A 12,329-nucleotide genomic window follows, 5' to 3' on the forward strand; every position below is an offset into this window, starting at 1 on the left:
CACATTGGCACAAGGTATGGAAGGAGTTCTTGCCTAGAACAAGCTATATACATGTCTTTAGACGTCTTTCTTTGCATATTGTTGTGATTGGTAAATTACTTAAAAATCTAGAGCCTGATTCATTAAGGATCTTAACTTGAGAAACTTCTTATTTCAGTCTCCTGGACAAAACCATGTTACAATGCAAGGGGTGCAAATGAGTTTTCTGTTTTGCACATAAGTTAAATACTGACTGTTTTTTCATGTAGCACACAAATATCAGCCTTAAATTTCAGTGTACAAATAAGCTATCAAGTATTTATGTGCTACATGAAAAAACAGTCAGTATTTAACTTATGTGCAAAACAGAATACTAATTTGCACCCCTTGCATTGTAACATGGTTTTGTCCAGGAGACTGAAATAAGAAGTTTCTTAAGTTAAGATCCTTAATGAATCAGGCCCCTATATACTAAAATCATATACAAACGGAAAATAGCATTTTTAATCCGACCCGTTTATGTCTAAATGTAAAGGAAGCAAAGGATCTTCTTGACTTTCATTTAGGAAGGAAAAACATCATTATTTTATGTTGGTTGTAAGTGATGAAACATTTGTTTTACTTTTCAGACTTTTGAAAGGAAGCTGAGACGAGGGCCGCTAATAAGGCGACATACTCCAGTGGTTAACGTTTATAATACTAAGATGAAAGGAGAGATCTGCTTCATATGACGGCTCAGGGCACTGCAGGGACGGAGGCCACTCAGCACCAGCGTCTGTAGAAATGTTTGTTTAAAACTAAATAACGCTGAGCTACAGTTTAACACAAGCCAGTCAACCGCAAATAACGGTTTATGCGCTTGCAAATAATTTTTCTTGTTTGAATTTTAAAGCTGGTGGCAAAAATCTGTAGTATTAACCAACAAGAATCAGCAACCTGTGATGTCCAGCATTCACCATACACAAGTAGGACTCTCAGACAGTCCGCACCAAGCTGTGACGGCAATAACAGGATTATGATGATTTCAGTTCTGCAGCTGCGTGAACGTTACACACAGATGTATTAATCTCAGCAGCGTCTTAAGAGTTGGGGCGAGGGGTCTTCCATAAAGATTCAGTAATAATTGACATAGCTGGTGGCATAGCCGTAGCTCGTGGGGGTTGTTGGGACAATGACAAGTCAAGGATCGCACCATCCTAACAACCTGCATTTCATAATTTGCAACAATCCTGTTTGCTAAAGAAGATTCATGCAGCCCAATACATAGGCATATTATTCAAATATTTAATATCTCACTTATGTAGACGTACCTGGAATAAAGTATTGTTCTTTTGCTGAGAAGAAAAAATATAAAATGATTATAAAAAGGTTTATGCGATTGTTATATTACATTTTTCATATAGCCATAGGATTCTTATTTTTTACAGCATATTACACATAAGGAAAACTGTAGAATTTACTACAACTGTTTACACTTTTATCTTTTGAAATGGGATCTATAGAGTTTAGAAATCTGGGATTGATTATGACTTGATGGTCTTACATGAGTCTGTTTAATCGTGCGGTGGTTTGGGTCTATATCTGTGTTGTTCTGTCTCCTTTGTTAAGTTGGCCACACACGATGCAATACTGAAAAATTCATAAGATCATTACTGACCACGGTGGAAGATGCGGTCAAAAGACAACTACTATTGACCTGTATGTGTGGTCATCTTACGACTGTACTAACAGGAAGAGAGAGTAGCCAGAGATCCAGCCACTCAATCCGAGAGAAGCTACTTCATCCGGGCCAATTAGGCCACCCAAGTGCGGACATGAATGGTGACTCTCGGGTTGAGGATTGGTCCTTGTGTGCTCACCTTTACGTCCCCATACAAGTTTCAAATCTAATTAGCCAAAATTTTCAGCATGTTTGGGCTGAGAACGAAAGAAGATCCTGACCAACGACTGATTGGGATGACAGTAATGGTTGGTAAATTTGGTGAGATGATGAATGCATCGTGTATGTATTATCCGACAACGCTAGTGGTGCCATTCAGCCAGAGCATCAAACTGACGGATCTGTGCATGTCCAAATTTAATCTGAGAGATCTTATATTAAATATTGAGGCTTGGCAGACTCTGTATTAGGACCATTAGAACTTAACCTTCATTGAAGTGATGCCATTTTTTGTTCCATCATTGGGTAAACAATGTCCACATTATCCAGTAGGCAAAGTCTCACCACCCTCCCATCGTTCTCCCAGTAGAGGGACATTAGAGGTGACCAATAGTATGTCAATCACTCTCTGGCTGCTTTGTCTTTTTACTGCAGTCTCCCTGCTTTATGCTAGCGACAGGTTCTCCTTCAATTACCCCCTGCAGTTGTAACTCATCAATGTACAGCTTGAGTTAATAAGCTATACAACGTGCCTTGACTATTCAGTCATGTGATAGCAGCATAAGAATACTGTTATAGGAAGCCGTGGAATGCTGCTGCAACTCCAACAATGGTGCCTCCAACATCAAAGCCCAGGTCACATGGTCAGCAGTAGACCATGTGACCATCATATAACATTCACTGAAACGGATATTACGGGGGGGAACCCTCCTAGAGCGTGACCTTACCTGAACATCTGAACTTCTTGCTTTTTATCTGTCCGATGCGTTTGTTGGCGAGTCGGCGAGGACTGGCACATCGGGCACCGCTGGTCTCTATGGGGTTAGTGCGTAGGAAATCTGCCAGCCACTTCAGGTTACAGTCACAGATGAAAGGGTTCTGAGCTAAATGCCTGAGCAGAGATCACATTGTAATGTAGGTAAAGCTGTTCTAGCACTTACAGTAAATCTGGTTTATCAATCTGTCTATCAATCAGTTTATAAAGCTACAGAAATAGATTATTCTTGTATCTGGAATATTGAACCTGTTATTCCATGTTTAAAGACCAGCTGTGGTTACCTGTCAGTTCTGGTGTAGTATATATTATACTTGCCAACTCTCCCGGAATGTCCGGAAGACTCCCGAAATTCGGGTCGGTCTCACGGACTCCCGGAAGAGCTGGCAAATCTCCCGCATCCTGCAATTGCCGGGGCTAAAATGACGCGATTCGCGGTGGATCACGTCATTTTGGACCCACTCCCTGCGACAAAACGGCATATTTGACACGGGGGCGGGGCCAAAATGACGCGATTCGCGTGCCCCGCGCCTCTCGTCCTCTAGACACGCCCTCTCCCGGGTACAACTTGCCAAAGGTAGGCAAGTATGGTATATATTGGAGTCAAGAGCTCAGACAAGTATCCTTTCAAACTGAATTGATACATGTCAGCTTTCATTTCCAACTCACTAGTAGATAGGCTAGATGGACTGTAATATATAATTATTATTCCAACAGAAGGCAGCAGAAACCCAATAAATAGATTACCTTATAATCAATTGGGGGATATGACTTAGCAAAAACGTGTTTTTCCTTTAAACATGTTCACATGTTGGTGACCTTTAGGCACTAGGTAAAGATAACAAAGCAGACTGCGCTCTAATCTAAGTTTCGGGAGAGAATTTATACTACTGAGAATTAGTCATTTGCAAAAGGTCGGGTATTTTTTCTTTCAATTGTTTTTATTAATCCTCATTAGTGAAAAACAATTAAGTTTACAGTATAAAACTTTGTGAGTTCTCCCCACTTCTATTGTAATACACCAAAAATGGATCACCGGGTTACCCCTAATCTTAATTCACTTCCTCTATGTGCCTGATATGTACCAGATTTATTGCTTGCAATTTATCGCACTACTCTCTGTATTGACTTTTCGGCTTGTACGCCACATATGTCTCCAGCGATCATTCAATAAACTCTTTTGAGAGTAAAAAAAATCTTTGTGAATTATTTGTTATTACTACAAAACAAGAGGATCCAGAAAATCTAGGAGGAACCTAATAAACAGAAACACAGAGAAAGAAGGAGATAACTTTCCTTACAATAAGGATCACGGAGTACTTGGTAGAGTAACTGTGAATATAAAAGATGAAAGCTGACAGGTAGGTAACCTCTATCAGGCTTGGGCACTAGCTGTTGGAGGACTACAAGTCCCATCATGCCGGGGCAGTTAGAGGTTGACAGGTCACAGGACATGCATGGACTTGTAGTTCCACAGCTGTTTTAAATCTCTGCATTATCTTCTAAATACATCAGAGCTCTCTACCGACACACAGGAGGATACTCACAATGTCTGGATGGCCCGGAGGGAAGCGAACGTTCCTTTTGCCAAACTCTGGATCTTGTTGTCATACAATGACAGCAACGAGAGATTCTGCAGGTCCTGGAAGGTGTCAGCTCGGATGCAGTTAATTTTGTTGGCATTTAGAAGTCTGAATGCAGGAAGATTAAAGACATTTAGAGGAAAACCGCTAGGATAAGGTTTACAAGAGATTGGAAGATGACTGCATTGATCTTGACTTAGTGATGTGTGAGTTTGTGTTAGTAAGATGCCGGATTCAGGGAGATCAATCAATATTCTGCATGTTTTTAGGCACAATTATCTAAACAAACTTTAATAAGAAGTATCTGCAGAGAACATATTAAACATCTGCAGAGAACCGCAAAGACCATCTTTGCTTTGTTCTGCGCAGCAGAAAGACTATCGCTGCTACAAAAAGTATTTACTCCCCATTAGCTTTTTTTCACATTATATTTTTTTTAATTCATGGGGTCAAAATGGGTTTAATGAGGAATTCTGATCACTGAGCAACACGAAATATTCCGCAACGTCAAGTAGAAAGATAATCTAAAGCTTTTTCTTAATTCATTACAAATAAGAAACAAAAATTAATTGATGAAATAAATATTCACACTTTGGATAAGTTACATCAACATAAACCTAGGAGCAAACATTTGTCTTCAGAATTTACATAATTGATACCAGTACACAATGCAAGTGTTACAATTGATTCAGGAGTAAACTACACCTGAAAGAGGTCCCACGTTCTTTGATGTATTTCCAAACAAGAGATCATCACAAAGACCGAAGAACATTTAGACAAAATCACAGAAAAGGTTCAGCAATCAGAGGAAGGATGTAAGAAGATTTCAAAGACTTTTAATATGGCCTGGAGCACAGTCAAGCGCAGCATGGCGGCTTAGTGGTTAGCACTTCTGCCTCACAGCACTGGGGTCATGAGTTCAATTCCCAACCATGGCTTTATCTTTGTGGAGTTTGCGTGGGTTTCCTCCGGGTGCTCCGGTTTTCCCCCCCACACTCCAAAAACATACTGGTAGGTTAACTGGCTGCTATTAAATTGCCCTTAGTTTCTCTCTCTCTGTCTATGTGTATGTTAGAGGATTTAGATTGTAAGCTCCAATGGGGCAGGGACTGATGTGAGTGAGTTCTCTGTACAGCGCTGCGGAATTAGTGGTGCTATATAAATAAATAAATGAATGATGATGAGGGTAAAACAGATGGAAAAAGATAGACAAATTTTGGAGGAATACGAGCTACAGTCTGCAAGAGACCTAGGGCTTGGGAAAAGATTTAAATTGCAGCAGGACAATGATACAAAGTATCCAACAAAAGTCACACTGGAGTGGCATTCTGTCTTTTTTATTTGTAAGATAAATCTTTAAAGTTGTTGTTTTTATTTAACGTTACAGAGTATTTTGTGTTGATCAGAATTCCCAAATAAATCCATTTTAATTCCATTGTGTGAGAAAATAAAATGTGAAAAGGAGGGTAAATATTTTTACAGCCAATCTATATGTTCCACATAGTTATAAGTGTAGGCTATGACGAATCTTCAGGGGGTTGTGTCTGATACCACTTTGCCTGCTCTGTTATAATTTGGGTCCCTGTTGGACCTGGCCAGTCTCCCGTTCATGTTACCCATAACCCTTAGCACTAAGACACACCCCATCGCTATTGTATTGTGTGACCAGGATCACATCTCAATAAGAGTGCCAGGAGGGCTCTGTGAGGACATAAAGGCTTGTTGGGGAAGGAAGAGAAACAATGGCAACTGTACTGAATCAGCCTTATTAGCACCCTCATAGAAACCACGTAAAGTCCTATAAGAAGAAAATTGAGTACAATCATCCCTTCATAATTACATCAGACAATGTGACTCTAAAATAACAAAATATGAAAGCGTTAGAGCAAAGGATTCTGGGGAGAAAGCATGCTAATAAAATATAAGTAAACCCTTACTTACAGAAGCTGCAAGGCGTGCAGACCAGTGAACACACCTTTAGGAAGGTCTGTAATCTTGTTGCCGTATAAAACCCTAAAAAACAGAGCAGAGAGTCAACATCTCCTGCCATCTGGGGCTATTTACCAAGTGAATTAGTTGAGGAATATAGAATCGCAGTGTGTTATTGTATTACATGCAGGATATAAGCCTGTTTTGCAATAATTAATAGGTGGGGGGGAATTATTCTTTGCTCATTTTCAATTCCAGCTGTTATGTCAAACTGTAGCTAATAGGATTGGACAGAATTTCCATAATTAGGCTGTGATTATCTCCCTGAAATAAAAGATTAACAAATTATTTAGTGGTCAAGAGATTCCTGCTCGGTGAATGATAATTGCTTTAAATGTGTAACACCTTGTGAACTGAACAAAACAGATAGAATGTATCAGAGAAATTCTATTAATACGAATGTGAACATTCCAGGCACGTACTAATTTTAGCTTTGCTAATTAATGCATCATGTCTGTAAATATACATATTAGATTAGATATAATTCTCATCTCTCTGAGCGTGATATGCAGAGAGTGCAGGTGTTGTACAGGGTTTAAAATCATTTATTTGTGAGCCAATAATTAAAACTTTGGGAATCAAATCAACATCATGAATAGTACAGCTAAGACAACCAAGGATTGCTAATTTATACTATTAAAGAGTTCAATGTTCACTACACACCTCCCAACATGTCAAATAGCACCTTGGCAGGCTGTCATGTACAAATTAACTTCGGACACAGCTTAACGTAAGCGAGGGTGAATTTATAAAGTGGTTGGCACATAATGGAATACATGATAATATGCACAACTGGAGCTACCTGCATGTGGTTACCATGGAAACCCTGTTCCCTTCCACACTAGTAAGGTGTACAGAAATTCTTAAGCCAACAGTTAACACTCCTATACAGGTGTGATTTGCATACAATATTATTTTATTATCCATATACAAATAATTAGGGTAAAAGTAAAGTAAATGCAACAATTAATTATCTCTTAATCCCATCACGCACACTGATGTTGATAATCATCCGCCGCAAGGCCCTCTCCACAGGCTACAGTTTAAATGTCATTTTAAGATGGCGGACGCAAGAATATACACTCGCTGGATTTATCTGGCACCTGCTGTCACTGACAACACTTGAGATCTAGGGCACGATATACTAATATGCGGGTTTGAAAAAGTGGGGAAGTTGCCTATAGCAACCAATCAGATGCTAGTTGACATTTATTTAGTACATATAAAGAAATGGAAGTTGCTCAAATCAATTTATAGGCTATAGCAGGTGCATGAAAGGGTGGGGTTATCCTGAAAGGAACAAACAGACAAATTCCCCTAGCACACTGCTATAACCAGCAACAGATCTGCTATTTCTACTGTAGATAAAAATGCAAAAGTCTCAGACTTGGAGGCTTCTGGGGTACCTCTTTGGTAAGTCAGCTCTCAATTTAAAAACACATATGTATGGCCCAAATATATGGGACTCTCATTGTTTAGAGTAGGACCACCCTATTAGCAAAATCACCGTGGAGAGGCGGGTGGCTTCAACATACATTTGCAAATGTGTGCAACTGAGACTTTTGCATTTTTATCTACAGTAGAAATAGCAGATCTGTTGCTGGCTATAGCAGTGTGCTGTGGGTATTTGTCTGTATTTATTTAGTATAGTCTACAAAATGACATCTAGAATCTGATTGGTTGCTATAGGCAACACCTCCACTTCTTCAAGCCTGCAGTTTAGTAAATATACCCCTTAATATTGTACCCAAATTGCATTTCGTTTTGTTTGCCGGACAAACACATACTACATACAGCAGGCGTGGCCAACCTGTGGCTCATCAGGTGTTGTGAAACTACAATCCCCAGCATACTTTGCCAGTAGGTAATCAGCTGAGAGCTGGCAGGGTGTGCTGGGACTTAGTGTTCAGGCTAAACACTGTGCTGTAGGGAAGTACAGTGATGTCACAGCTGTGATGTCACCTAGTGTACCCATAGTTAAACGAAGGGTAGAGGGTAACTGGATTTAATAAAAGGAGAATGCTAACTATGGTTATTATTATATCAATTGCTGGGGTTGCACTAACTGTAAATAGTACTAGGGGAAGAATCGGGCATGGAAATATTTTTTGCCCATATTGGTCATTTTTCTCTTATTGCTCTTAACGTCGAACATATTCATTTCAATATGCTATAACAAATGGTAACATGCAGGTACACTAAGAAATATATATATATATATATATATATATATATATATATATATATATATATATACATATACATATATATATATATATATATATATATATATATATAATGATGGCACAGTGGTTAGCATTGTTATTCTGGGCCTGGGCTTCCTCCTGGATGCCCTGGTTTCCTCCTACACTGGTGTGACAATGGGTAATCTATGCCAAGCTAGAGCAGCTTCAATGCTATGCGTCTCACTGCCTTTTGGAATTGGCCCATCTTAGGGAACTTCAGCACCATGAGAAAAGGACGCATTGTTGAATGCGAAATTAATTGGACATATCCGCTTTTTCAATAAAGTTAATAATCAGCTTTAGTGTGAGTCACCTCTCCTACAACAGCAGTATAGTAATAAATTAGTCATATTACAACCCATCTAGATAAAACACTTCTTCCACCGTTTTTTTATTTTACAGGCTTATAAATCACAAAGTCCTTTTTGGAGACTTTTTTTTAATCATGTTACCTCTGCATGAAGTTCTAATTAACATGAAAGGCAAAGCTGGCGAATCTCATCAATTTCCAGTCCGCAGAAAGCCAGGGCATTAAAATTCACATCTCCAGTGCAGCCATCCTAAACATTATTGTATTAAAGTCCCTCTCCTGAGTAAATGGCTTTTTTGCTATCGCCACAAAGAGCCGCGGCCACCGATAGGAGAGATTTATTTTCCCAGTGTAAAACACTCAGCATTTAATACTGGGCATAATGTAATTTTTAAATACAAATTGCATTAAGAATCTGCATTACACCAGAGAGGGTCTCTGAGCGAGCGACGTGAGATCATGTATTGCAGATATGTGCAATGCAGTCGCTAGATAATTTTATTTTGTTCAGTGGCCGCTGCTAAATTCAACTTACAGGGAATTAAGTGAACGGAGGCCGTGGAAAGCGTCGGGTGCAATCTCCGAAATCTGGTTGTTGCTCAGGTCTCTGGAAAGATAAAAAAAAAAGATGAATTGAAAATTCAAAATAAATGTAAAACAGCAGTTGACGACCTTACAAATGGGCTCTCTTGTCTTGTAACACAGAAGCCAATGTGCTGAGCACAAGTGACTTAAGATATTCCGCCAAATTCACATAAGTCGACTTATACAGAAAAAAAGAAAAGTTATAATCTAATTTTATGCTAATTCAATATTCAAAAGTCTAAAGTAATTTTTAATGCCGCTACAACCATAAACGATGAAAGTTTACCTAAAAAATGTGATTGACTTTAGTTACCTTCAGATATATAACATAAAAATTCTTAAATACTGTTAAGTAGATTAGTCTCTAGAATGTTATCTCAATATAATTAACGCAAGAATCTTTTACTCTGAATCTGATGATGTAGCTGCTCAAAAAGGCTGAACTACGACATCACTCAGATACGGTCACAGACAATTGTACGCGTATGGCTAAATCTGAGAGGTCAGACTTAAATATATATGTGGCTGCTGACCATTTGCTGAAAGCTTACCGAGATGGACACTTGAGGTCTGATTTAGAGTCGGACGCACGTCCTTCTGATCAGCGCAAAAAGCACTTTTGGCCAAAGAACCGTCTCGGTTTGCACTCAGACTGAGACGGATCTCCCCCTTTGCACCTCTCTGCGCTTAGAGAGGTGGAACGGGGGAGGTAGCGGGCGAGCCTACCAATGTAAAGCTGTGCTCACACACTTTACATGCTATTTTGAGTTGAAAGCAACCGCAGATAGATCTCTAGGAGACGGATCTTTTGCGGGTGCCTTTAGAGACCTTGATGTATTAAAAAACAAAGTAAAAAAATAATTACATTTAAAAAAAAAAAAAAAAGGTGTGCACCCCCTCCCAAAACAGCATAAAGAACAATTTTTACTTTACTTTCTTTTTGTTTTTATTTAATTATCTGCTTTACAGGGCCCTCTGCATGATACACTTGCACGCCGGCCCATAAGGTAGATAAAGAGGCGTTTGTGCAATTCGCATAGTATTCTAGTATTCTATTTAGTGTAAATTGCGTCCGACTGTAAATGAGGTCCTTGTAGTTTCAGCAGGATTACATTTCAATTTGAGCTCTATTATGTTATGTGAATATATATAATAATATATAATAGTCTATTTTTTTGTCTGGACCGCCAAGTGGGTGGGATGTGAGGCAGGAAGGCAATGCTGGTACAGAAACCGCTGATACCGCAGTATTGATTGGTCCCAATTGTTGATAGAGAGTAAAGAAATAGGGTTATTGTCTGGTACTTACATCCGGCGCAGTTTCTTATATGGAGAAAAAGCTCCAGGAGGAACTGACTTGATTCCATTCAGCTCCAGACGTCTATAATAAAAGTGACAACATTGAATATTAGTCGGAGTTGGGAGCACACACAGACTGAAAGGGGGGTTATAGCTTTCGGATAACTGACATTTTGGCTTGTATACTACTACAGCTTCTATTAAATACAATGCTTTTTCTCTCTAGCTCGCTTCTGTAATGTTTAGCCATGTATTTACAATTTATAAGGCTACCCTGGCTTGCCGACAGGTACATTATATGCACAAAAGTAACATTAATAGAGTATATTTAGTAAACGTTCTAAAAAGGAAAAGTGGAGGTGTTGCCCATAGCAGCCAATCAGATTCTATCATGTTCTAGTATGTACAAGATAAATGACAGTTAGACTCTGATTGGTTGCTATGGGCAACGCCTCCACTTTTCCTTCTTAGAATATTCGATAAATCTACAACTGTATGTTATTTCGTTATAATGACATTTCTGGCCTGTGTTTAAGTTGGTGTTATAAAGAGGAAGCACTGTATAGAAATGCAGACAGGTTACTCTTAGACACAATGGGGGGGGAATTCAATTGGCCGTGTTACTGCCGAAAGTAACGCGGCCTGTGCTCTATTACCTTTAATACGGTTATTTTAACGCAGATTTCTGCTCGTAGCTCCCCGAGATCAGCGTTACAGATTACTGTACTAACGGTAATAATTTGAAGGCCGCGCTACTTCCGGCAGTTACGCGGCCAATTGTATTCCCCCCAATGAGTCAGGCTCCTCCTGTATCTATAAACGTTATCTAACTGTACAGCACTACATAATACGTTTATTTTCCTGTGATAATAATGTAAGGAATACAGGACACTTAAAGTAAATCCCCTGGGGTCTATATGAGATGATCAATCATGGTTAATATTTTCAGTTATAGGCTATATTAGGAAACAAGGGCATTGAAAAATGAGCTTTATTAATACGAATAACTTATTCAAATAATATCCAGTGTTCAGGCTACAAAGAGGTTTTGTGCAGTACGTACCGAGCTGCGGGACTGATAATAAGATTAATAACTTTAAAAACAAAAATGTAATCTGAATTGATAAACTGAATTATTTATTTAACACTGTCGACGTTTTAAAGAAATGTAATGTAAACACAACCCATTCATAACATTAGGAGCAAATCAGAAAAAAGTGCCTGTGCTTTACCTGCACTGACCTGAACACTGAACCACTGGAAATATTTGAGAAGAACAGGAGGGGGGGGGTTGGGGGTATTTGTATCAAACCTTCAAAAAAGCAAAAGTGAAGGTGTTCAATCAGAGTCTAGCTATCATTTATCCAGCACATTCTAGAACATGATAGCTAGAATCTCATTGGTTGCTATGGGCAACACCTCCATTTTTCCTTTTTAGAAGGTTAGAGACATTTTCCCCTGCCAGCACCAATAAACTAGATTTAACAGTAACTAGTCACCTACAGCTTGATCCAGGTTACATGAATCTGTTAATCCTACCTGTCAGGCCAGACAACATTAAAGTCAGGGCTTCCCTCCTCTTAGGGACTGTCCTTGTTGTCAAAAAGACGTTATAGGTCTCTTTGACATATACAATACATACAGATGGCCGTTGGCAGATCTCTCCCACCGCCCACATCCAAAA

At 39.1% G+C, this 12,329-nt stretch overlaps 1 protein-coding gene across 1 annotated transcript in view; it reads right to left on the bottom strand.

The window, feature by feature from the left end:
• The window catches only part of SLIT1 (slit guidance ligand 1), a 247,506-nt gene that overhangs the window by 43,237 nt on the left and 191,940 nt on the right, over positions 1-12,329 (bottom strand). The window contains exons 10-15 of the mRNA XM_075215910.1: positions 10,656-10,727; positions 9,297-9,368; positions 6,158-6,229; positions 4,181-4,324; positions 2,587-2,750; positions 1,290-1,313 (exon numbers count right to left, since the gene is read on the bottom strand). Coding sequence (XP_075072011.1) covers positions 1,290-1,313; positions 2,587-2,750; positions 4,181-4,324; positions 6,158-6,229; positions 9,297-9,368; positions 10,656-10,727 — 548 coding nt within the window. The remainder of the gene's footprint in view (positions 1-1,289; positions 1,314-2,586; positions 2,751-4,180; positions 4,325-6,157; positions 6,230-9,296; positions 9,369-10,655; positions 10,728-12,329) is intronic.

The sequence above is a fragment of the Mixophyes fleayi genome, chromosome 6 (assembly GCF_038048845.1).
Source record: "Mixophyes fleayi isolate aMixFle1 chromosome 6, aMixFle1.hap1, whole genome shotgun sequence".
In the NCBI taxonomy this organism is placed as follows: Eukaryota; Metazoa; Chordata; class Amphibia; order Anura; family Limnodynastidae; genus Mixophyes; species Mixophyes fleayi.